Source organism: Vanellus vanellus (assembly GCF_965231255.1).
Source record: "Vanellus vanellus genome assembly, chromosome: Z".
NCBI lineage: Eukaryota > Metazoa > Chordata > Aves > Charadriiformes > Charadriidae > Vanellus > Vanellus vanellus.
The window spans coordinates 42980361-43007582 of record NC_138908.1 but is presented as its reverse complement, the minus strand read 5'-3'; the positions used below and the strand labels follow the sequence as shown (position 1 = coordinate 43007582).

Here is a 27222-nt window from a genome sequence, read left to right as displayed (position 1 = left end):
TTTTGACGCTTGCCCAAGGTCATGCCGTGACTCACTCAGAAAATTTCAGGGCTTCTGTACTTATTGCCCTGTGCCTGAAGAAGGCCAGGCTCTCTCAAGTGCTAAATCAAGCAAGTGTAAAATCGTATGACTGCACTGAACTATTTTTCACCTTTGATGAGCAATTTTCTTTCTGAGAGATCTCAAGAGTTCAGATGGAAGTTAAAAGCTGTTCAGTTACCCGACGTCATGCACTCACTCGGGGCTGAACAGCACAGATGGGAGGAAAACAGAGCGACTGGGGGAAAAAAAAAAAAAAAAAAAAAAAAGAAAAACACCTCCAAAACGTAAGCGGCAGGCCAAGTTCTGACTTGGCGCGGGACCAACACACCACACAAACCACCGTGCGCTGGGAACGCTGAACCTCAGCAGCGGCAGCACATGCAAAGATAGGAAACGCTAACCAGCGCCGAATACAAGGTGCAGCACTCTGCGGAGGCAATTTAGTATGTTTTGCATTTTAAAACCCGCTCCATTATTGTTGCCTGGTGATAAAAGACCACCTGCAGACAGCACTGCGCTGCTTACTTCGCAAAGGGCCCAGGACCCCTGAGGGTGCCCGGGGTGGGGGCAGGCACGCAGCGGGCCTTCCGCACCACCGACCGCCGACGGGGCGCCGGCGGCAGACGCGGGGCCTGGGGCGGCTGCCGGTGCGGGGCGGTGGGCGACGGCGGCGGCACAGGGCGCTGCCGCGGGCGGGAGGGCTGGAGGGAGGGTGCCATCGCGGCACCGCCGCCCTCTGTCCTGCGGCGACCGCTTCTTTGACAGCGGGTGGGAGGAGGGCGGCGGCCACCGGCCCCGCTTCACCCTGCCCGGGGCGAGACAAGGCGGAGGGGGGAGGGGGTCGGCGCGGGCCGCGGGCGGGCGCGGCCGGCAGGAGCGCACACAATGGCGGCAGCGGAGGCGCCGGGAGGCCCGCGGCCAGGCCGGGCCGGGCGGGGCGGGGCGGGGTCGTGCCGCCGTGGGCTCCCCCCGCCGCCGGGGCGGGGCGCACCTGGCCGCGGCGGGCGGGCAGGCCGCGGCGGAGGGCGGGGGGAGGCGGTGGGCGGCTTCCCATTGGCCGGGCGGCGGAGCCCGGCGCGGCGGCGTCGCGCGGTGCCTGCGCGGCGGCCGGGAGCGGCCGCGGCGCTATCGCCGCCTCACAGGTCGCGGAGCGGCCGGGGCGCTGCGGCGGCAGCAGGAGCGGGTGAGGGACCCGCAACCGAGGGAGGGAGGGAGGCAGGGAGCGGGCGGGGAGACCGGCCCCACGAGCCCCTGTCCGGTGGCGGGGAGGGGATACCCCACCTCGCCCTACCCGCCCTCGCCCGGGGTCAGGTGCGGGGATACCCAGGGGCTGCCGCCGCAGGCCCCGGCGGCACGTCCCGGTTGACCAGGCAACGGAGCCGCGGAGGAATGTGGCGGGCCGGCGGCCGGGCGCCGGTGTGGCCGCCACGGCGGCGGTATGGCCGCCGCTGCCGGGGAAAGGGCGGGGGGCGCCGCTTTCTTCTGCCGCCGCCCGGGGCGGGGGCAAAGCCGGCGCCCTCCGGCCCGCGGTGCCGCTTCCTTCGGCGGGGTGGGGAGGGCGGTGGAGGGGGGTGGGCGCCGGGAGGGACTCCGCCCGGCCGCGGCGGCGGGCGTTCACCTCCGCGCTCCTCCGCAGGGCGCACAGCCGAGCGCGGAGCGGCCCCGGCGGCTCCGGGGCGCTGGTGATGAGGGCGCCGAGCAACGGCTGAAGCCGGCGGCGGCGAGGTGGCGACCATGACGGTGTTCAGGCAGGAGAACCTGGAGGAGCACTACGAGACGGGCGAGGACCTCGGCAGGTGGGTGCGGGCCGGCGGGGGGAACGCGTTGGGAGTGTCCGTCTGTCCCCGTCCCCCTCCCCCTCCCCCCGAGTTGCCTTTCTACCCCCTCTCGGGTGCCCTAAGCCGGAGAAAGGGAGTTGCTTTTTTAAGCTACGGCGTGTTTGAGGTTTTTGAAACGGGTGTGAGGGGATGCTGGGCTGGGCAGTGTCTGGCTGGCGGCTTCGCAGCCCGGTGGCCACGCCGGGGTCGTGCCCGCGGCCGTTCCTGCCGCCTCGGGGCCGGAGGGGCGGCTGTGAGACCGCCAGTGTTGGTGTGGTGAGCCCGGCGGGTGACTGGGAACGTGCTGGGTTCGCCGGGCAGAAGTTTGCATTGTGTTGGTAGTGAAGGACTCGGCACGTATCGCATGTCGGCTTTGCTTTAATAACGCGATTAAAGGAGCGAGAGGAACTCTGTAACTGTGTTTCATCAATACTGCTGCGGTGAAGATCGCTTTCTAGGCATCGCGGTTGGAGCTGCAAGTCAGATCAGGGCATGTGGAGTAGGGCACTGCAGATGAAGCGCTGCCTGCTTGAACCTTGATTCTTGAATGCTGTGTAATGATCTCCTCCTGCCACACTGTTTGTGTAAAGAGCTCAACCTATTAGTCATGCCTTGCTTATTTCAGTGCTTTCTGTGTCTTAAAAATGTTAGTTTAACACTGAATTGTGTTACGTGCAAGTCCTTTTCATCTTCCTTCCCCCTTCTTTATGAGGGGATCCGGTGGCATTTTAGGACACCAGTATGGCAGAATCCTTTTCTAGTGTTCACCTCAGCGATTTCAAAGCTTACGATCAGTGTTTAATTACCAGAGGGCATGTGGGGCAGATGATTCCATGTTTGCTTGTGTGTACCCTTCCAGCGAAGGGTCTGGTAATAGCAAATGTTGCAAACAAGGTACTGGCATAGGCAGGCACTTAGACATGCAAGACTGTCTCTTAAAAAAAACCAAACAAACAATCAGCCGAACAAAAAGCCACCACATTTTTAAATACAGTCCAATGAGCTCTCTAATATAAACTTCCCCCCATTTGCATGCAAGCTTGTTGCCATGACTTGTAGAGATACATGATGAATGTATACTTTTATTTTTGTATAGTGTTCTGGGTTGGCTTTTTCGTACATCTAGAATGACAGACTATGTTGGACAGTGAAGTCATACTAATGTACTGGGTATCTTGTTAGAAAGACATGTTATCTTGCAAAACTGCAAGTTTAGGTTGTGTGGTCTAAATATTTTGTTCAGATACATAACATTGATTTAGTTTCCATTCTTTTTGGCAAGAACACTATAAGGTGTTCTGAAATTCAGGTTTAGGTTTCTGGACTCTAAAAAATAAAACTATGCTCGTGCTTACAAACACTGATAAAGGATTTACTTTATAGAAGAAAATAAAGACAAATCTACAAGTTATCTATCTTAAGGTTCTTCAGGGAGAAGATGATGTCAGTGTGCTAGTTCAGAAAGTGTTAAGGTTTATGTAACCTTTCTTGTATTTATTTTAAAGAGAAAGTGTTAAAGTAATGTTTGCATATTTATGAAATAGAACAATTGCCCTTAGGCCAGTTACATAAGAAATGTTTAAATATATGGGGATTTTCCCAAACAAACATGCTTTGGAAGTCACATGTTAGCTCCAGAAACCAGCAGTGACGACCAAGTGTTCCATTTTACAGCACAGGGAAGTGCCAATCCTGGATAATGTTATATAGTTAGGAAAAAAAAAAAAAGAAAAAAAGGAGTTTTTCCAATTAGCAGAATATTAGATAATGGAGTTCAGTAAAAACTGTTATATTAATGTGATCAGTTATAGACAAGGTGTTACGGTACTGAGGTGGTTTTTATTCACCTTAATGCTATATAAGCTTGGCATGCAGGCTAAACCTGTAGTATTTTAAGAATTTAAAAGAATATTAAACTGTGCTCTAGTTTTTCCTCAAAAAACATAAGGAAAACTAAGAACCTCATCAATTTTATCTACTTTTGTGAGAAAATTCCAGTGGATGGTAAAACATTGTGAAATCTTTGACAGGGCTTTTGCTTTAAAAAATGGAATGCAGTTATTTAAAAGGTCCAAAGCTTTCATAGCATCATTTTGAGAAACCAGCTTATTCCACTGTGAAGTGTTGCTGTAAAGCCGTAAGAAAAAGCAAATCTCAGGATAGTTGTTGTATGGTTTAGTTCAGTGGTGTTTTTAACTTCTTTTAAAACTTATATTTTTAGGGTGGTTGAAATACCATCTTGTAAATCACATTGCTTTCCATTCCTCCTTTACCCCTTAGGAAGGTTTCTCACCGTTACTTTTGCATATAAATGTAGTTGCAAATATCAACCCTGAGGCTTGAAACTCAGAAACCTTGAACATTAAGAACACCTTTGACTTTAAAATCTCTTGTGCTTATTTGGGAACCCAAATTTGATTTAATACTTGAGCTAAGCAATAATGAAAGGTTGCATTTTGCAAAATCAACCTATTTTTCCCTTTCTTGGGGAAGAATTCTTTTATTTCCTTACTTAACAGCAGTCATGCAGCAAACAAGGTGAATAAATGAACAGATGAGTTTTTATTGACAGAGGTGTATTTGAATGAACAGATCCTGCAGTTCCCAGGCCAACCTGCCTTTTGAGAAAGCTCAGTGATGATGCAAATACTCAGAAATTTTAATAATCTTCACTATTTTCCCTTGTAAATTATTTAGCAGTCTTTATTACCTTATAATGTGTCCAACAGTAGCTAGAATAAAAGAATCATTTGAATAAGTAATCTAAGGAAGGTGTCTTGAAAAAAGTAAATGGGTTGTATAAATGAAATTTTTGATGGAAACTAATAAAGGAGACTTAAATAATGCTTAACATAAAACCTAGAGTTGTTGGAAATAAGGAGTGCTGGAAAAAAAAATGCGCTTTCTGGTGTTTCACAGTGCCTTTGCAGAAGGAGTAGTCAACAGTTCTCATCCTTTTACCAAAACGTTTTGAGTTTTATTTCATTTATTGTTTTGTTTTATTTTGATCTATGCCTGGGGGGAATAAGAAAAGAGGGACTTGGGATTGTGAATGCTGACAGGATCACCCTTATTTGTCTCACCTGTATGTGATTTCTTCCGACACGTTTGTGATTGTTCTGGTTGGTTTATCTTAAGCTTTCATACCAAAACAGTCTTGTGAGGCTTGTGGATCAAATGTTATCTTTAGCACAGAACATACAAGAAGATCATGCTCTTGATCATTGTGTACATTGCACTTCATACACTTTTTCTCCCGTCTTACAAGTTTGAAGTGATTATATATTACTTGCATTGTTCAGATGCAGGGTACCTACAGATGCGTTATCATCTAACCATGAAATTTCAAGGGGTGGGAGAGATTATCATGAAAGAGCAACAAATTTACTTCCAAGCTATTTTGTTCATTTTAATTCTGCCTGCAGTTGCAGGCAGTGTGACTGTGCATTTTAAATACCCTGCTGCAGTGCTTTTACTTCAGTCCGCTCAGAAGACAGGAGTTCAAGTTCATCAGTATTAAAAACCTCACCATGGTAAGCACTCAAGTAAAGATCTTGAAAACAGATCAAACTAATAAAAATATTTTTTTACTCTCCTTTGACTGTCTTTACTTGGGAGTTGCCACAGTACTGTGAGAAATGCAGCATTGCTAAAATAACTACAGGGAGAGGTACCCAAAGAAAGATATATACTGTGTCTATTTATGTGAATTGAAGAGATTTATACAGCTCCCCCCTCCCTCCTCCCCCCCCCCCCCCCCGTTTATTTTGTTTGTTTTTCTTTAAACTTTTATGTGCTTCCTAAAAGAAATGCAGATTGTTGAAATAAAGTTTTGGAATTGAAGAATGATAATTGCATTGTGCTCTGGTTTGCAATTTTTAGATCCTTGTTGATTCAAAAAGTAGGAAGAGGTATCTAACGATCTTAAACTTCAGGCTTGTTTGGACCTGTTGGACTCACTAGGGAAACACTTGCAACTTGTTGAATTAAAGCTGTGATGAATCTCAGCAGTTTTGGAAAGCAGTGTGTTTCTGTTTCGTAGCTCACTGAGCAGAGATGCTAACAGTAAAAAGAAGTTAACCCTGCTGTCTAAGGTATCTAATTACTGTATCAGTTGTGAGAGAAAAATGCATAGGATGACATGCTGAAGATGCTGATAAGAGAAACAGGGAGTTGTGCAAATGCGTATGTATAATCTGAAAATCATTTGTTTACCTTTGAGTGCTGGGTGAAAAGAATTTTTTTTTTTTTTTTTCTGGATGCTAGAAACTGATTTCTGTAGTAACCAGGGAGTATGTAGGCAGAACATACGTATCTATATATATGCATGTCTGTATTTTTGGTTATTCACATATCGGGTTTTAGAGACACTGCTTTTTAGAACTGTGAAGGCTGTCCATCATTTATACACACACTATAACTGTAACTACATTGCACCTGTCTTTGGAAGAAATGAAAACACCAAACAAAAAATACTTGGATGCCAACTAGAATATGACCTTCGTGATGCTTTTCAGGTTTGACAACCTAAACTAACCTTGCTAACTAGCCGAAGTTCTAAAACTTGAGTATTGTCAAGCTCTGTTGTGAGATGTATAGGATGTGAAATTGCTTTCAAAATGGTCACATTCAAAACCCATGCCCCAACAGTCTTTAATAATGTTATAGAGTAACATTTTTTCCCTATGAATTACCATATTAGAAAGTCATATGGGTGGGAAGGAGCAATATGAAAGATGGTCTGGTAAGGCTAAAAGTATTGCATGTAAGGTATAAAATTTTTAACTGTGATACACTGAAATTTCCAGTTTTTCTTTTCTTGGATTTTCATGCTGTCACCTCATCTCTGTCGGTCCATTGAAAGGCATGTGTTAACCTTCCTTTTCATACAGAGGTAAAATGGTTAAGTACTGAAGACGCAGAAGGTGTAAACCTCTGCGGTACCGTTTCCTGTGTTATTTGTACAGGCACAATGATAAATATTGCAAGTGTGGAATTCACCACTTCTATAACTACATGTATGCAAATTCCAGTAGAGCATGATAAATAATTACAGTAAATTGAGTGGACTATATGAGCTTTTTAGGGACAAGGACCTGGGAAGGAATCCTGTAAACATTGGCCACAAAGCCACTGTTTGAGCAGGAAACCTGGTTGGTGTCTTTGTGTGCTTTTTTTTTTTTTTTTTTTTTTTTTTTCTTGTCTTTGACAGTTGGAAATTGTGAAACTCAGATTACAGCAAAGAACCCTTTCTGTGCTGTTTGTGAACTGTGTAAATGTTGTATTGGTTTTGTCAGCTTTCAAAAGAGAAGATGGTTATTCCTTGCCTGTCTGCAAGTCTTCTCCCTGGTGGTTGCGTAGGTACTGAAAAAGGAGGTCTCTTAACTGGAGAGCATGGTGGGAGGAATTATTCTTCTGCATCTCAAGTCACTTTACCTCCAAGCCATGCCTCAAAATGCCTCTTTTTCACAAATGTGTAATAACCTGCTGATTGCGCAGGCTGCATGAGGCTGTCACCGTACAGTGATACTGGTGACATTTACTGCCTTATAAAATGTGCTGGAGGTTTGCTGCATTAAAAGCACAAGAGGTACAGGTGCTTTTTGGGTATAACTGCTTGGTCCTGTTTATTTTATTTCATGCTGTTGGGGGAGAATAATGCCTGCTTTGTAGGTCTTTTAAAACGAAGCGTAATTAAAGCTAGAGCTTGCTGATTATTCTGTGCCTTCAGTTTAAATGCACAAATCTTTGTAAATCTAAACTTATCAGGAAGCAGATAGAAAGGCTGGTCTTTGATTTCTCCTCTAGCCAGGCTCAGTGAGGCATGATCAGTGCCGGAGCTGGTATGTTAGGGGTTTGCTGAAACTTTAATTACGTCTTTCCAGGGTTTGCTTTTTTGTCCACCAACCCCCCACTTGGTGCTTCTTTGTTTTCCTCCCTGTTATCTCCCTTTACAGATGTTTGAGTATGTCACTTCCTCTGCTGGTGCTGTGAGCAGAAATTGGCCCCTTTAGCTTAGGAAATGGGAGGCTGAGGCCACGTTTTCATGACAGCTGTGTGCCAAGCTCAGTCCACTCTCAGTGGCTGAAAAGAGCAGTATCACTTTCCTTTGCTGTGTTTCTGCGTGGGGTTTGTTGGGGTGGTTTTTTTTTGTTGTTGTTGTTTTGTTTGGTTTTTTTTTTGTGAGGCAGCTGCACTATCAAAAACAGGGAAAGAAACACCTTATATCTAATTTATGGCAGCAGAGCACACTCAGATCAGCTGAAAGCACTGTGAAATCTCAGCCTGCATGGAGTTGTGATTGCCTCCATAAATCTACCTCAAGTTAAATATGTAGGAGGGACAGAGATAAAAAGTCGCTTTACTAGAAAGGCAGAAGAACATAAACCGACAACAAGGAAGTTAAACTGGAAATTAGGAGAATGACAGCTGGTGCAGTGGTTCTGGAGTAACTTTGACGAATCATTGTTGCAGTTGGTCAGAGGTATTCAAAGGTGTATCAGTTTTTGGAAGAAATGGCATGTTGCCTAAGACCCACAGCTGGGCTTAATGGCCAGGTGTCCTTCTGTGTTTAACTGACTTGGCTAGCAAACCTGTGGAACTTGGTACAATTTTATGTTCTGAAGAAAAGGTGCCACTTAAAGCAGTGGCTCAGTAGTTTATTTTTCCTGGATGGCAGTGGCTTGCATAGGAGCTCTGTCTCAAATAAGACTGTTTCTAAAACTATATTTTGACCCCATTGCAGGAAGATAGGTGACACAACGAAAGATTATCCAACAAACCTCAAAAGCATTTATTGACTTATCCTGCAGCATAGTAGATCCTACTGAACCATCACTAGTTCACGGCAGAGCTAGGCAGAAGCTGAGGGAAGTGTAGACAAAGACTGAAGCCTAAAGTATTTTTTTGTATGTCTTCGTTATGCGGTGAGTTTTGGAGTAACATAAATGGTGTGAAATTTAGTAGAACAGGGTACAAAGGCCTGTGCCAAGGAGTCTAATATAGGCAATGTTAAACTCTGAGGTGTCATCACCTCGGGGGTGATACAGGAGTGGAGCCTGCACGTTCTTGGGTGACATTTCTGTTGGTTTTGGTGCAGTTATGGAACAGGCTAATATCAGATGTGAATTGTAGGGGCACGTATCTCCCTGTATCCTTGTGTAATACCTTGCTGCGTCCTTTTTTACATGGTACTTGCAGCTTTTATCCCTCCATTTCAAACAGACTGCTGCTGTTCTGTTATAAAGTGAAGAAGAGATGCTAAGGTGGTGAAGCTGTGGGAAGAAGCAAGATTTAAGACTTTGGTATGTTTAACCTTGCACCACAAAGCCTGGCGTGGTATGATTTTATGTACACTGCAAGAATGAAAATGCTTGGAGAAACAAAGAAACTTTACAAACTAGATTTATATTTTACAGCATTCACAGATGAAAGTTGAAAGGCTGCTTGCCTCCAGGAGAGTGAACTTTGGGACTTGTCTTTGAAATGAAGCCAATGTGAACAGGGAACCTAAATTGTATCATGATTGAACTTCTAAAATTAAAGGGAAGGATTTCATAATACTGTCCTGGGGAAGAAGAAAGCTGATAAGGATACAGTCATTGTAGATATTAGATAAGTTGTAACGCTCTCTGAAAGTTTCCAGGCATATTGTAGTTACTGGGGATGTAGTAATTTTTTACTAAATGTGTTATTGTTTTCGTGTGCTGGAGTTTGGTGGGTTTATTTGGTTGTGGCACACACTGATGTTGGGGAGTGCCTTTCACCAAATCCAGAATAGTTCATGTGGTTTAGGATTGCTGTAAAACACCACACACAGTAATCCATGTGATGGTCTGCAACCTTATTCTCTTAGATTTGATGTTGTATTTTCTTCCCCTTATTCTCTCCTGATTATGCAAGCAAGTGTGACAGACAATTTCTGCTTCAAGAGGGAATACTGTTGAGGAGGAAGCATCGTTGCACATTTGCCCAGATGATGTGTGTGACTGCGGACCTTGCAGTACAGTGGTGTACCACTCTTTACGAAAGCAAGTCTTCCCCAGTATTGTCTGCCTGTAGGTGCAAGTCCATTTGTTTTTAGGAGGCTTAGATGGTCTTGCCTGTACTTAACCTAAAAAAATATATCTGTTACTGGGTGGTCGCAAACATGAGGGGACATATCCAAGGCTTGGAAGAGCTCACAGTCAGTGTAAATTATAACTGTGCATACAACCTGATTGAAATGTATAATTTAACCGACTTTTCTGCTGAACTATGCAGAGGAGTAAGCCTTTGGAAAGGAAAAAAAAAAAATGTTTTGGGCAGCAGCATTCTGTGTGTGTATTTCTTGCTTAACCAAGATGCTAAGTTAGCCTGTAACTGAACTGGTGTACCAGAAATATTTAATTTCCCCTGTATCTTTATTTGTGAGCAATTAATACTGTGTTTCTAAGTTTTCACAAGTTACTTGAGGAGCCCTACTTTCTGTCTGGTATGCAAATTAGCTTCTGGGCTCTTGTTCCTTTCCTCAATTTTCTCTCAAGTATCAGTAAGTAGTTGTTGAAAGACTTGAGGTACTGGGTAGGTGTGCCTGTAGAAGTGTTCACTTAGAGTACCTGATTATGTGCCATGGGAACTGATAGCGGAGGGACATTTTCCCCAGGTCACATAGCCTGTTGAAGCGCTGAAGTTTTGGAGTTGTTACTCTTACGGGACAGAGAAAGGGTGTTAGCGTTCTGGAATCTTTGATCTTGTGAGTATCGATAAGCGGAATGGGGCTTCTCATCTCTTCTTTCTCTGTTTTCTGAAATTTTTAGTCTTGTTGACTATTGCAGGGTTGTCTGCAGCTTAAGAGGATTGGACTTCATTGCTGAGATGGTCCTTTGTAATCCTGTATCTCTAAATGAGACTAAGAAAGCCAATGCTTAAAACTTACAATCATATGTACTCCATGTGGTGTGTGTTATTTGGTACTGTGCTTACTTTGTTTAGTTATGTAGGTATAACTAGGTGGAGCTAACTTTTGTTAGTTGATAGTATTGTATTCTGTTCTGGCATTGTTTACAACTCAATTATTCTGCCAAGTTTAATGGAGATTGAGGTGCGGAGTTTTTCCCCTTTATCCACAGAGGAACATAATATTAGTGGGTATTTTACTTGGGTCTAACAACTTTGTGGCGAAGAACTCAACACTTCCAACAACTCCATCAACAAAACTGGCAGTTTATAATTTTCTAAGAAAAAAATGTGTACATGGGAGTCTTGGATGGTAATAAATTTTAGCTTTCTTTTGATACCTTTATTTTTGCTGACTCTTGATTCCTTTATTGGGATACTTAGCTCCTGTTACCTTTAATGAAGATGATGCTGATGTAATCCCAGAGATGGATATTTCACTTTGTCTCCTTCTGCTTTCTTTATCTTTTTGGAGATTTTGTGTTTTTTTCTGTATGGTGGGTTTGGTTTTTTTTTTTTTTGTGTTCGTGTGTTCGTGTTTCCTGCAGGCATAGACTTTAAACATTTTGGTATGGGAGTTAGGACTTTATTGGTTTATTAACTCTCTGGTACTATTATCGCCATGAGCAGGGCCATCTGCACAGAATTGCTGTTGATTCCCTGGGAAAGGAAAACAAGCACATCAGAGAAAGGCTTAGTTCCTTATGTCTCATCTTTTCTCATTGCTTTTTACTTGAAAGGGCCTTCTGATACTATTTACTTCGTATTCCTGCCTAAAAGAAGGATCGCTTTTCCCTGTTATTGATGCCAGTTATAACATTAACTGGAGAACAAACCATTCCAGATTATATCTTATAAACCTGGTCCACTTCTGCTGCCCCTTTTGTTCCTTTAAAAATAAACCTTTATGTTACTGTCCCTCCAAAGGGTGTGTTAGTTTCTGGTCAGCACTGCCCTACATGCCTGCTGCCCTGTCCAGGTATTTTTACAGGGTGGCTAAACCAGCCTAATGAGAGTGGGGCAATCCTGCTCCTCACCTGCTGAGCTGCATTCTCCTTCAGCTTCTCCCATGCTGGCACTGGCACCCTCCCGAGGGCAGCCTGGAAATGGGAGGGCATTACAGATTGAGGTTCCTGAACCGGGTCAGCGTGGGCACCTTGGGGAAGTACCGGTGCCAGCGGCTGGCACAGCATCAGGCCAGGGGAAGCCTCTTGTTGTGGCAGATGCTGGCTCAGTCTATTACATACACCGTAAAGCCCGTGCCCTGTGTTCTGCGTCAGGTGTGGCCGGCTAAGACCATGTGGAAGAGCTGCTCTGAACTGGGAAGCAAAGCCTAACTGTTAATTAACCCTGGGCAACGAGATCTGTGACTGCACAGTCTGAGCATGTTTTCCTGCGGCAGCAGCTATAGAGTAGCCAGGCAAGCCCTCCTTTGCAGGGGCGGGGGGGGAGCAACTTAGAATATATTTTTAAAATGTTCTAAATTCCTAAGTGCCCAAGCTTGTCTGCAAGAGTGAGTAGTTGTAAATAAAATAAAGTCTGAAGAGCTGGGGAAGAGGACAATTATTTGGCTATGAATAGCAACTCATAAAACTGTAATGTATATGGACAGTTACTAAGGCACTTGGTATGAGATTTGTGTATGTGACACAAACTGTGCTTTGTTTGTAATGTTGTGTCTTCTTGAAAAGCTGTCTTCAGTCAAAGAAAAGCAGTCTTTTCATCACTGGTTTAAATTTTTTTTACTTAAGTGATGTGTTTATAGATTGTATTGGTTGGTGAGTTTCTTGTGTGTTTAGCTAACATTGAATTAATAAGTCCAGGAGAAAAAAAACATAAATTTTCCCATGCAAAAAATGGCTTTGCCATCTTCTGTGGAGTATAAGCTTGAGGTTGTATGTTTCTGCTTGTGCTCTGGTACTGAAAGGTTAGTACAATACCTGTGGATTTTACAGTGATGCTTCGTACCTGATGGGAAGTAATGAAACGTGGTGAAATCCATTCTACACCTTTAACTGTCGTCTCTTGGGAAAGCTGATCATAATCTGTTTGGGGCTCTGCAGTCCATCCTCACTTCTGCTTTCAGTGATTAGATTTTACCCTTTTCCTGGCAATTTTTTGATGAATGATCCTTACCCTATCACTGTATTAAATGATTTTTCAAATATACTGATGAAGCAACATTTTCTTACATTAGCATTGTTTAGTGTATCGAACAGGTGCAGCCGTACTGTGAATGTCATACACTTTTGTATTTTTATTTGTCACTATTAAATGTAGACATCTTCCAGAGTCAAAATCTGCATAGAAATGCTGTGTAGAGGCACATTGTTATTGCTCATTAAGATCATAGGTCATATGCTATAAAACAGGGAGGTTCTGAAAAGGTGAAATAAAGGGAAGCTGCTTATTGTGATGAAAGAGTGGATGGCATAACTGAGATCTGATAAGCATTATCCATAGACTCTGCTTCCCCAAGCTGAAGGACAAACACCCAGTTCAGATATGCTTCAGAACACATTGCTACAGAAGAAAAGCAGGAAACTCCAAATATTTTGTTAATGAAATAGCAGCAACAACAGTCTTAAGCATCACTAAAATCAAATGTTTGTTATGCTCATATGTTTTATGAGCCTCAGCCCAGGCTTCTGGTTCAAGACTTTCTGAGCAAGTGATGACTGAGCTTTTATGTTCAGTTCTGAGTCAGATGTACTTCACATACATCTTCTAATATTTAGCAAGATGAACTTATGATTTAATGTTAATTGCTGAGCTGGTTTACAGATTTTATGAAAAGCCCAAATGAAGGGGAAAATGAAGTACTAAAGAACAATAGAAGCATTAAGAGTCAAACTCTGGCATTAAGTACTGGCATGGTATATTCTTTATTTATATGGGTATGTACTTAGGTATTGATCCTTTAAGTACCAGTATGTGTAAGCTCCTTTTTAATACCGTAAATGGCAGTAAGGGTACTGCCAAAAGGAAAAAAAAAAAACCTTTGCTTGAAAATCTGTGCATTTCTCTTCATTATCCCACGTTCTTTCTGGCTTTTTCCTTTCCATCATAGATGTAGTTATTACATGAACTGTTTACAAGTGTGAGTACTCTGCTTTCTACATTATAAAATGATTTCTGAAAAGGCTTTAGCAGACGCATATGTGTTCAGACCAAATGGGTTTGAGCAAGCTCTAGCCCAAGGATCATTAATAGGAAATGGCTAACATCCAGCTGCCTTGGAAGCTTTACAGCCATACCTATTCCCCCAGCTTATACATTAAATACCACTGCATCTCAGCACGGACTTCACATCGGTATTTTAAACCACTGTGCCTATTGAGTAGTCTTATGTCTGAAGCATTTTCTTGAGTACTTGCTTGGGCAAATAAGATAATACCTAGTTCTTTGCATTCTGTAGTTTGACAATCACTTAAGTGCTTGCGTTAAGAGTCTTGAGGCATGGGACCTTCCCACTTTCACTTTTTTTAATTTTGTTTTTACCATCTCCAAGTTTTATAGGGATGATACATGTGTGTTAAGACTGACTTTGCTTTCATACTGGTTGTGTATATGTTATGCTTGTCATGTGATATAACTGACAAGGAATCTAGTGATTTCTTTTTTTTTTTTTTTATTCCACCGCATACTGACAAAGGAACAGTTTCAAAGTCCTCTAGAAGAGGTCAGTACTTTTTCCCTTTTGTTACAGTGTTATCAATGCACATGTCAAAGATCAGTGACTTGGAAGTGTAGGTTGACACAGAACCATGGAATACCCATATTTGGTCAGTCTGGCACTCCACTTGTGGTTTATGAACTGTAGAGTATATATGAGAGAGAGAGAATGTGAAAGTGTGGTTTAGAACTGCTGTTTTCTCTATATTAGGAAGTTAAGAGCTCTTGACCTTTGTAGAATGACTTAGTCTGGCATTAAAAATAATTTTTTTTAAAAAATAGAGGGACTGAACATACCTGGGAGAAGACTGAAAACTAACTCTGAAGTTTTCAAACTGGGTGTATAATACCTGTGCACTTAGGCCATCTCACATTGAACTATATTAGATCAAATTTAAAAGTGAAAAGTAATCATACGGTAAAATGAATTCTCAACAAGGAACCACGAAAAATTGTTTCTCTCTTGAAGTTTTACAGCTCCTAAAGAGACTAAGTCACAGCATTGAGATATGCTTTTGCTTACAAAGGAATAGTGAACAACTTGATTCCCAACCCCCCAATAATGTTGTAATTGCTATGCCTGCCTAGGCAATAATTGGATCAGAGAGGGAAAAAAAATTAGTGTCTGGCCATTTCTCAGCCTCTTGTATAAAGTTTCAGTGAGGTTGATAACTTGCATTTCTTGTCTCGTCTACTGGCTCAGTGACAAGCACGCATTTCTGGTGTTACCCAGACTGTACAAGTGAATGCTGGATAGATAATATGAAACTGAGGACAGAGCTGAATTGTTTATATACATACAGGAAGCAGGGAAGGTTTTGTCTGTGCCTGTCTGGTGTTCGCCTCTCACCCACCTATTCTAACCATTCAAAGCACTATAAAGAGCAGGAAAGAGAATTTAGTCTTTGTTTGGCTACTTTCAGACTTAAATAATTCAGTGAACTTCTTGTAGAGATCTGTAAAGTTGTTAGTATGTCTTTGTTTTGTATCTGCAGTAATTTATGGGTTTCCAGGAGGACAGAATCATCAAACTTTCAGTAATGCTTCCAGCTTTTTCAGTGTGCCTTGTCTTCTGAACATCTGCTGCCAATGTAGACCCAGAGTACTTTATTCATTCAAATTTGCATTCCAAAACCCAAATGTGAATAGGAAAAAAATCTGACATCAGAATTCCTGCTCATGCAAGAGAATCTGTTTTAAAAAACCAGAGCTACAGAACTTTGTCTGTAATAAAAACATGTAATATCTCTTTGTTCTGATTAACAGCAACAAAATTCTGCTTATTTACCTGACTATTAAGCCACATTAATCCATTGACAAAAGTGTAATTTAAAATGAATGAGGCAGTACTGGTGAGCACATTGATGTAAAGAAGTTCCTTTGTGTTTCTGTGTACAGCTTGTAACTTGGAACAACACTTTTTCTATTTGTACACAGATGCCAGTTTTTTCAGTGCCAAGAATGTTCCTTTCATACACTATAAAGTTCTAGCAACAGTACAACTCCTCTTTCTGGCATGGGCTTTATATGTGCTTGAGATTTAAAATAAATCTTTCAGCTCCTTTTCTGCCTTGTCTCCTCCCCTGCCTGCTTTCATTCCTTGACCTTCAGCTGTGCTAAACTAATTTTCAAGAGCACAGTTTGACCTAATTGCTTAGCAGAGTATGATCATGGAGAAGTCCCATATATTGTCTGCTAACCCTGTGGTCATAATGTCTTTAAAGTCATGTGGTCCTTTGAAAGAAGATGACCACATTGACGGGAGGGAGGGCTGTGTACTAGTGCTGTCTGTGGAGGATTTAGCAGCTGCAAGATCTCTCCTTTCTTTTTCTTTCATTGTCTGAAATACCATTGTCAGTGCCACCTTTTCTTCTTGAAAACCCTTATCCTTCATGCTGCACAGCACTTAGAAGAGACAAACTCTTGAACCTGTGCCTGATTGAATCACAAACCCGTGCTTTCCCTAAATGAAAAATACCTGGGTGTGTGTTCCTGCATGTTGTTCCTTAGAAGGCTTATGTGCAGGCATAGTATAAATTTGAAATGCTCTGATGATTTGGAAACAGATAAATAATAAGGGATGGGAAGACAACGTAAAGCAATGATGGGTATTAGCCTCGGTGTTCTGAAAACCTTGAAAGCACAGCAGCAAGCAAACTGCTTGGTGGAAAACTGGTGGGGAAGAGAGGGAGCACAACTGGCCCTTGTCTGTTGTGCTTGCACTCAGGGAGCCTGTAGTGCCTTCCTTACTTGCACCTTGCTGCAAACCTTCAGCCTTCTTTTCAGTACTGGTGGTGCTTTATATCTAGCTCATCACGACCACCTCTCAAAAAACCTGAAGCTGTAGGCTGCCACAGAGCGAATCCTCCGTCTGCGGAAACCTGTGTTTTGTGCTGTCGTTTGTTACTGTGATGAATGCAGGGCTACGCTGTGAAAACTCTCTTAACACACTTCTGGTTTGAGCTGTGCATAATGGTAACATAAATGAGTCAAGTGAAGAGATGTTTTCTCCAGCTCCTTTGTGAGGCAGATGGAAGTTATTTCTGAGTTCCTTGTGTATATCTGTATTTACTAAAACAAGTCCTAAATTAAGCGGGGGTGTGGGAATTCTTCTGGCCGAGGGAGTAGCCTAGTGACAGGAAAATCCACTTGCTAACAAAAAAAGACCTTCAGTGTCAAGTGTGAAGTTTTTAAGTATTATTGAAGTTAATGGTCTGTAAAGTATGGTGCAAGGAAAAACATCAGTATTACGCAGCTGCTATTGGATTCGTTAGCTAAATAAATTAATTGTGAGCTAATAACTTTTGTCTTTTCCTGGAGGACTGATTGTGCCTTTGAGGGAGACTTCTCTACCATTGTGCAGCTCCTGCAGCTCCTGCTGTCTGTTCTAGCACTGAGTAGTATCCTTCATGCTGTTGTCATGCCCCTGTTTTTCTAGGGGAGAAAGAAAGCTGAGGGGGGAGAGATCTTCTGACTGTCCTTTTCAGCTGAAAATTAGAATGCGAACTACATTGATTTTTTTATTTATTTGTGTATTCCAGTATTAGTGATCCCATTTTTTCTGTCTTTTTTGTAATTTCTTTAAAAAAATAGTTAGGGGAAAAAAGGGGTGACTGCCTTTTCAATTGTCACATGTGTACTGTATGCCATGTGTTGTCAAGGGTGTCTTTTCAAATTAATTCTGTTTATGCAATTCTACTGGTCTATTATTTGTACTGTAAAGTTTTAAGGCCCGTGGTCCTTGACCCCACAGCCTTAAGTCCTCCTGTAGTAGGTCTTTTGGAGGTAATGAGAGGTAAAGGCAAATGAGAATATATTTGTGAGGGAGCTTTACTCACTTTTTTTCTTGAAAACAAGGGTGGAGAGGAAGAGGAAAAAGACTATGTGTGCCTGTTTGTGGGGACATACAGGATGTATGGTATTTGGGTTTCTGTGATTGTTTTTTTTCTTCCATTTTTACACCACACATAGGTTGCATTGTAACTGGCATGTTTTGAGAGGTTCTGCATTTAGTCAGGTGCATAAAATGGCTTAATAATAAAATTCTGTTCCCTCACCCAATTTTTCTGCTCATTTTTGGGGTATTAGGAGCTTTGAAAAGCTTTTTGAGCTGTCACATTTTAACCCAACTTTCTTATATCTGCTGATATGGGTAGTGTTTATGATATTTAGTAGTGTTTATGTGCTGGTGGTTTTTCATACATTCTCAAGAATGACAAACTCTGCTGACATAGAGAAAAGGAGTTATCTTACAGAAACAGTTTCTCAGCTACAGTTAGAGCTGAAACACTGGAAAAAGCAAGATAACGTAATTTGATGCTTCTTAAACTGAGATTTGAATCTGTTCTTTAGGGAAAGGGATGAGCTTTATGGATATGGTTAACATCACCCTGTTGGTGATTATAAAATATGAACGTGTGTGTTTGGGTGACAGGTACCCACATGGTGGTAGCAGATAATCCACATTTATCAGATGCACCATGTAGCCTTATCCTGGAGTTAGAGCAGGTTTACTCTAGTTTTACAGTAGGTATAAGTAATGGCTGTGTTCTTGTGCTATGTGGAACAGGGCACTTACTCTAACAAAAGTGAAGCAGAGCTGCAAGTGTCAGGTGCTGCCTGGAGTGCTGCTGTGCACCTTATCTTTTTAGGACCTTCCCCATGTTTCAAGGTTGCGCAGAGACAGGCTGGTTAATCTTTGTAAAGCTCAGACCAGGTTATTAAATACATTTGGCAACTCGCTTGTATGTGTAGCTTTGTTTAGATCAGTAGTTTCCTACCCTTTCTTTTCCCTTCTCTTTCTTCCTTGTTGTCAGAGTTCAGTTGTTTCTATATGCCATCAGAAACAACGTATCACTGCATTCTGATCTATGCCTTCAATGTTATCTTTGTTTGCATTTGCTTTTTGTCCTTTGCCAGCTATTCAATATCAACACCATATTTGCTGCCTGTTGGATTTTTTTCCCTTGACTTTAGCTTAGTGTCAAAATGCATCATGCTGTCCTTAACTACTTAATAAACACCCAGAAACTGGGATTTTACAGTATGTTCATAGTCGTGAAAGGATGGCAACATCTTCAATTTTAGTCTGCAGGTGTCTCCTTCATTTGTGATGTGCTTTTAGCCTGCCTTTGTCCAGCATCCTGACTGGACTTATGCAAACCTGGACTTCTGAAAAGCGTTTGACACTGTCCCACACAACATCCCAATCCCTAAATTGGAGAGACACAGATTTGATGGATGGACCACTCAGTGGATAAGGGACTCGCTGGATGACTGCACTCAAAGGATTGAGGTCAATGGCTCAATGTCCAAGTGGAAACCAGTGATGACTGGCATTCCTCAGGGGTCAGTACGGGGACCAGTGCTGTTTAACATCTTTGTTGGTGACACGGATGTTTGGATTGAGTGCATCCTCAGCAAGTTTGCTGACAACACCAAGCTGTGTGGCATGGTTGACACACTGGAGGGAAGGGATGCCATCCAGAGGGACCTGGACAGGCTTGAGAGGTGGGCCCACGCAAACCTCATTAAATTCAACCAGGCCCAGCGCAAGGTCCTGCACAGGAGTCTGGCAATCCCAAGCACAAATAGAAGCTGGGTGGAGAATGGATTGAGAGCAGCTGTGAGGAGAAGGACTTGGGGGTGTTGGTTGATGAGAAGCTCAACATGAGCCAGAAATGTACACTTGCAGCCCAGAAAGCCAGCCATGCATCAAAAGAAGTGTGGCCAGCAGGTCGAGGGAAGTGATTCTGCCCCTTTACTCTGCTCTGGTGAGACCCCATGTGGAGTACTGTGTCCAGCTTTGTTGCCTCGAATGTAAGAAGGTCATGGACCTCTTGGAGCACGTCCAGAGGAGGGCCATGAAGATGATCAGAGGGCTGGAGCACCTCTCCTATGAAGACAGGCTGAGAGAGTTAGGGTTGTTCATCCTGGAGGAGAGAAGGCTTCAGGGAGACCTTGCAGTGGCCTTCCAGTATCTGAAGGGCGTCTGCAGGAAAGCTGGAGATGGACTTTTTACAAGAGCATGTAGTGATAGGACAAGGGGTAATGGCTTCAAACTGGAAGAGGGGAGATTTGGAGATTTAGAATAGATATCGGGAAGAAATTTTTCACTATGAGGCTAATAAGACACTGCAACAGGTTTCCTTGCCATTTGCAGTAGCTGCATTGCTTTTAAGCTCTTTTTTAGGTATTTAGGATGTGCAGTCTTTTGCATTTTAGGTTAGGGGAGGTTACTCTAAACCTGAATGAAGAACTGTTTCAGAGATGGGGCTGTAACATGGCCTTTTTATCTGCTCATAATGAAGCAACAGTTGAATTAATCACTTTTATTTCTTTGGAGACACCAGAGTTGGTCCTGCATACAGCCTCACTGTCTATACAAACCTTCCTGCTGAAATTCCAAAGCATCCAAGCTGTATGCCGATGCTTTTCTGGGATGAGAAGACTACATGGTGAAAGAGTATATTTACTGTACTAAGCATTTCTACTGGATTTTAGGTTACAGGGACAACTGTGGGGTTTGACCATTCTGCTTACTTGAAGTGACCTCCGCAACCATTGCAATGTGACCCTTTTGTTTGTTTTCTGTGGAATTTGGGTGTAGTTTGTCAGCAGTGAAAGCTGCTGAAAATATTTGGCATTAACTTTGCACTTTTTAACATGAGTGGTTCGGTGCTACTGCTGGATAGTTAGTGCAACAAAGTGTAATATTTTCAATTCTGTCTGTTCAACTTCATAATTCAGGGAGGAAATCATCTACAGGGAAAATTTTCTGACCTGTTTTGCTTTTTTTTGGTCTGTATTAATTCAAAATAGTGAGCTTATATTTCATTTTAGGTAATCCATCTTTGTAACTGTCCTATATAAAAATCAAATTTGATGTTTCCAGAATAGTATCCCAAATGTAGCGAACTAGCTATAATTTATTCCAATTTTGTTTCTTAACTTGACAGTAATTAATTTTCTGTAGTTGGAAGAAACTGAGTGCAGTGGAAAAGTACTGGAGCATTTGACTGAACCCCACTCAAATCTCTCCTTAGTCACGTCATACTGCATGACAAATAACCACATCTTTGTCTTTGGTGGAGCATCTTAAAGGAATTGAAATTTTAGAAAATTAAGCTGAATAACTACTAGTTGCTGAGAAGCAAAAACAAACAAAAAAGGCTTTCATATACTACCTCCAAAATATTTCCTCCGACTTCTCTGGCTAATGTTGATGATTGGGATATGGCTGGCCAAGCAGAAGACTTGTGTGAGAGGTTTTGCTATCACGAATGAAAACTGAGGGAGTAGAAAATAACTCCTTAAGTATTTGCAAACAACCTTTTCTTGTTCATAAAAAAGTGGTATAAAAGAAGTTGAAAACAATCTCTGATATATTCATGTTATAGTCTGCCCACTTTTTTAAGGTCTTTCCTGCCTCTTTTAGAGTACTGTCTTTCCAAGTCTCATTGCAGGATACAGGGCAACGTTGGCTTGAAGAATTTCAGCTCATTGCCTTTCATCCTAGGACATATGGTATCACATTCCTCCCTGACTTGTGTGACCACATTTTTTTTTAATTATATTTTAAACTGGATCATTGGACATTAATTGTTAGCAGTAAATTTTGATTTTGTGACCTCAGTTGAAGAAGAGGTGTGACAACAGGAACAAATAGTTGGGCATGCAGGAGGGTAGATAAGGTGTACACAGATGTTTTTTTTGAACCAGCTTCACATTGAGACAGAGGAGGAACATGTTAGGGACCCTTTCTGCAGTGCCAGATGCTGCAGAATTGCTACTGCGCTAGCAATCCAGCCCAACAATATGTGTAAAGTGTATGAAGTTAATATGAAAATTAATTAAACTGAATTATGGAAAAATACTATTTTGGGAAGACTATGAGTGGAGAAAATTATAAACTGATAATAAATTGCATATACAAGTCTCCTCTTTTTCTTCTTCATAGTACTGCTTTTTAAATAATTTTATGCACTCTCCTGATTTACTTGTTTGTTTAATGCATGGCCTACAAAAGCTGCTACCTTCCCTGCTTTTACTTTTAAAGTTCCTGTGTTTGCTTTTTTTATGCTACCCTGGTCGTGTTGACTGAAGGTTATTTCTTCTGCTAGTCGTGTGGCAGATGGGGAAAAGAGTTTCAGCATTACAGCATGAAAAATCACATGAGGCCAGAAAAAGAGCGACTATTTCTTGGTGGCAGTCTGGTTTCCACATGACTGGGGGTTTTCTGTAACATCTTTGGGAAAAGGGCAGTGTTCTTTGTGCTCACTGCAATTCCAGTACCCGCAGTACTTGCGATCATGAGAAGAAAGCTGTGTTTATGCTTAAGTAGCGCTACTGGTAGCGCCTACAGCCTGCTTAGCAGAGACCACATTATCTTTCATGTGGGTGCTGCTTCAAGCCATACTGTCATCTATTTTCATCTTATCGTCATGTTTCCATCTCTGATAAACTGTCGTGTTTCAGCACCATGATCAAATGGTTGTGAGCAAGGTTGTTTACAGCTGCACAGGAACTTTTCTTTTTCCCCTGTAACTGCTACTGCATTACGTCTTCCAAAAGGACATGGGGTTTTGAGGAACCTTTATTGGGAGGAGTTTATACTCACTGTGAAGACAGTTTATACCTGCATCCCTGACAAAGGTTGTGTCTGGTTGCTTGCAGCAATGCCTGTGCTGAACCCACACACCTATCAGGATTTCAGCTTGTTTACTCAAATGTTCTTTGAGACAAAGCTTGAGATAAACTTTCTCTGCCAAAGGTTATTTTTTTTATTTCCATGCTTTGAGAAAGCTTTCAAAAAGAGCAATAAATATCTTGAAATGTACCTAATGAGTGCATTGAGAATAACAGTGAATTTAAGCCTGAGAGGTGTTAGAAAAGAGGTAAGGCTCACTGGTGCATCTGTTGTTGCCAAGATAATGCAATGCAATTCAGAAGCTTTTCTGACTCTTTGGGTATAAGTTTATGGTTTCAGATGGGAAGGTGTTTGGGGATTCCCTATTCCATATGACAGATTTCCATGTCAAGCCTACAAGCTGATTTTTGACTGCCAACCCCGCAGAAGTTACTGTGTGCTATGGCAGCTGAGCCCTGCTCTCTTTCTCTGTCACCACCAACACACTATCACTTCAGTGATGTTTCTGCCAGCTAGAGAGTCTTATGATTGCGCTTGGAGTAACACCTGTGCAAACTCACTAAATTCTAGAGAAATTTCACTGGTGTGTCACTGTAGGAAATAGGAAGGGAGCTGTCTTTATTTGGTGACCTAGTGCTTTTCCATTTCTGGTAGTACTTTTTGTTTTTGGTTTGGGTTTTTGGGGGTTTTGTTTTGTTTTTGTTTTCCATCTGGCACATTGTTGGTGTTCACCCGTGAGAAAGCTGTGATGTCACAGCGTCTCATGCTGTGAATATGACACACCTGACCTGTGAGGGAAGGGGGACTTTGCCATGCGACTGTTGCTCTGCAGATGAAAACTCAGGTGCCACCATGTTTTCTGGACAGGCTACCAAGACCATGAGTGGCTTTTGTTAGATTTTTGTGACTGCTGAGGAGCATACCTGCTCCTGCCTGCATGGTTGCTCGTGGCTGGTCACAGTGGATGTACCCCACAGGTAACCAGTGAGAAGTGACAGGCAGTCCACCCAGAATGCTGTTCGTACACCAGCACACCTGCCTTCCTGACATGTTGTGAGGCTCTTTGCCTCCAAGCAGAGGGCAGGCAAGGGCAGTGGAAGAAACCAAGATGTTTTGAGGACCCAGACTTGTTCTCTTGGGCAAACGGGGTTTGAGTTTTGGCCCCGTACCCTTGAATTACATTATGATAGAGATGTTCCCCCTGTTCTGGGAGGTGCATGCTGCCCTGATGCTGACGGCCTGGGTCTGACCGGGATGGCAGTGCCTGCAGAGGGCTCCCTGGTGGACAGTCGCCTCTGGCTGGCCAAATGCTTGGTCGTGTTCCTCTGTGTATGCTAGGGTCTCTGTGGTTGCCCCGGTGTGAGTGAGTGATTTGGAGGTAATATGGACCCCATCTGTGTGTCATCTCCCTCCCACCAGTGGAGCATCCTGCTTCAGGACTGCCCCCTCCACCAGGGGTGCCACTGGCACCCTGGTGGAGCTCTTTTTTTTTTTTTTTTTTTTTTTTTTTTTTTTTCCAGCTCCTGGTCCTGCTGGAAAAGGGCAACATTTTCCGGCACCCAGCATTTTGGTACTTGGTGAAATTGACTAAGCAGTCAAAATAGTTCTGCGGGGCAAAGGGATAGCAAGACTCTGATTTGAAAGGGAGACTTCTGCACACTGAGCAACTGAGAAGCAGAAACACAAAGTGGCACTGAGGCAGGTTACTGAGATGCCATGAGTACGGAGGGAGCCATCCTGCGAAATGCCAGGGTGCCCCCCAGCTTCACGGAGCTGCATTTGAGTGTTGACCTCCCAAGGAGCTGCCATCTGTGGCTGGGTGTGAGACCTTTATGGGAGGTGAAACAAGAAAATGCTGCTTGCCAGACTCTGCCTCTGGCAGCACAGGTTTTCTTACTCAGTACAATAAGTCCTTCTTAAAAAACCCTGTCCTGGGGATGAAAAAGGACAATTAAAATCTGTTGTTCCTCATCAAACTAGTCTGCAAGGTCAGTTGTAGCAAATGCACTACCACGCTGATCTCTTGCTCTCTTGTAGTTCCTCATTGATGGTTTTTCCCTGTGAAAAGAGCCAAGAGAAAACCCCCATCAGAGCGATTTTTCTTTGTCTGACATTTCAACATGAAAAAGAACAAAATGAAGCATGACGCTGGGGGAGAGCACATAGTACTGACCTCCCTGAGACAAATTGTATTGAGCTGAAAAGCTGGTGGCCAGCAGTAGGAAATCCAGCCTGCTTACAGTTTTACTGGTGTGGGGGGTGCAAGCAGAAAGATGTCAAGAGGCACATGGTCATCTGACATAATGGCTTTTGGTAGAGTATTTGTGCTTCTGTGAAAGAAAGAATAGCAGTCCCTGCAAAGTGAAACCTTGCTCCAGGTAATGTTTCCAATGGACACAACTCATGCAGATGAGTGCCAGCAGGACTAGGGAAGTGATCGTTCCCCTGTATTCAGCACTGGTGAGGCCATACCTCGAATACTATTTAGTTTTGGGCCTCTCACTACAGGACTGACATTGAGGTGCTGGAGCATGTCCAGAGAAGGGCAGCAAAGCTGGTGAAGGGTCTAGAGTATGAGTCTTATGAGGAGCGGCTGAGAGAACTGGGGTTGTTCAGTCTGGAGAAATGGAGGCTGAGGGGAGACCTTATGACACTCTACAACTACCTGAAAGGAGGTTGTAATGAGGTGGGGGTTGGTCACTTCTCCCAAGTAACAAGTGATAAGATGAGAGGAAACAGCCTCAAGTTAGACCAGGGGAGGTTTAGATTGGATATTAGGGAATATTTCTTCCCCAAAAGGGTTATCAAACATTGGAACAGGCTGCCCAGGGCAGTGGTTGAGTCACTGTCCCTGGACATATTTAAAAGATGAGTAGATGTGGGGCTGAGGGACATGGTTTAGTGGTAGACTTGGTAATGTTAGTTAATGGCTGGATTCTATGGTCTTAAGGGTCCTTTCCAACCTGAATGATTCTATGATTTTATGACAGAAAAAGGAAAGAAATTAATAAATGGAATTTGTGTTCCTGAGGCCAAAATAAAATGCCTCTGAACTGGATTTGTAACAAAAAAATGCAGCAAAAATTAGTTACAGCTTTGCTTACACTACTGTAGCTTGAGTAGTTTCTATCTCTTTCTTTGCGGAATACATCTTTGTCAAGAAGGCAATAGATACAAAAAAATTTCAGGAATTAGTGCTGTTTAATATTTGAAGTCTTTACTTGAAACATCTTTATCTAGAAAATCAAAGACCAAAGTAGGGTCTCGCTTGTGAAGTGAAATACTTCAGGATTGTCTGTCATTTATTTCCATGTGCAAAAATATGTAGTAACTAGAACAAATATCTTCCATAAGACAAGCTTTCATTTGTGGGTAATTTTTTTTTAAATTAGAATACCATGTAATACTGAAACATCTGACCAGAACTTTCCAAAGAGAGCTTTGATGCAAAATTAAAATGAACTGAAAGCATTTTGTACCCTTCCAGTGTGTGAAGAGTACTCCTCTCTAAGCCTCTGAAATCTATTACATAAAGAGTTAATGCTTTTAGGAAGTTGATTTCTTATGTTAATTTTGAGGAAGTCATGACAGCAAAGAGGGTGTGGCGAAATACCTCTTTAAGGGTGGAGGGGGGAAGTGATGTGCAGAGAAAGTTTGTTGGAAATACTGAAATGTTTCTGGGTGACTGGTTCTGCTTTTTTCCAGGGCCCTGCCCATCTTCAGTTGGGATGCAGGGAGGTCCTGAGTTAGAGGGAAGATGAAGAAGTGAATCTAGGGAGCACACTGCTGGTGGTAGCAATGGGGAAGAAGTACAAAACCCCCACTTGCTCATTCGTAATTCTCTGAAGCAGAACACAGCTGAGGGATGGACATGGATACCGTTCTGTGTAGGGTTTCTACTGTGTAGTTTGCCAGCTCTAATTGGAGAACACCAGCTTTCTGGAAAAATATTCTTGTTAAAACTCTGTTTACAAAGGCACTTGTGACTTCAAAAATCATTGCTTTATCTTGGATCTGTGGTGAGATACGCTTCATCCCCTAACCAAGTGTTCCCAGGTTATCCCGTTTGTTTTATCCCTGATGTAGGTAGTATTGCACATGCATAATAAGTAAAGCAAGAGGCTGGAGGGGGGGGGGGGGGGGGGGCAAAGCCAGGTTAGGTATGACAATTTCCAATTCTGCAGTGCCTACAGACTGCAGAAGTGTGCCTTGATTAAGACCATAATTTCTATGTTTCCTGTAGTTTGTGCACTCCTTTGCTCTCAGCCCTTGTGACAGGGGAAGAAAGAATTTCAATTGCAGTGTGCAGTGACTGTTATGCTGATGTCCACGTGATTGCATTTTTATTCTGATGTCTAACTCTTAATCTGAGTAGAAAAGAGCTGCAACGCTGAAAGCTAGAATTGATGGGTGTGAGTCTTTTGTAGACTGAGTGAATTACTGTAGAAAGTGAAACTCTTCTGATGCAGTGTTAGTGATTATAAATACACAACTGTTTTGAATGACAAATCTCCTGGCATCCTGTTAGTTAAAACCAAACTTAGAAAAAGGTTTTCTGTTTTGGCACAGAAGCTGAATTTTAGGAAACAACTCTTTTTAGTA

The 27222-nt window shown here is 42.7% G+C and overlaps 1 protein-coding gene across 1 annotated transcript in view; it reads left to right on the top strand.

Moving 5' to 3' along the window:
* Positions 1–1776: 1776 nt before the first annotated feature.
* Positions 1777–27222, top strand: part of DAPK1 (death associated protein kinase 1) — a gene marked incomplete at its 5' end in the record, with an annotated part of 96663 nt that continues 71217 nt past the window's right edge. The window contains one exon of the mRNA XM_082497147.1: positions 1777–1838. Within this exon, the coding sequence (XP_082353273.1) occupies positions 1777–1838 (62 nt within the window). The remainder of the gene's footprint in view (positions 1839–27222) is intronic.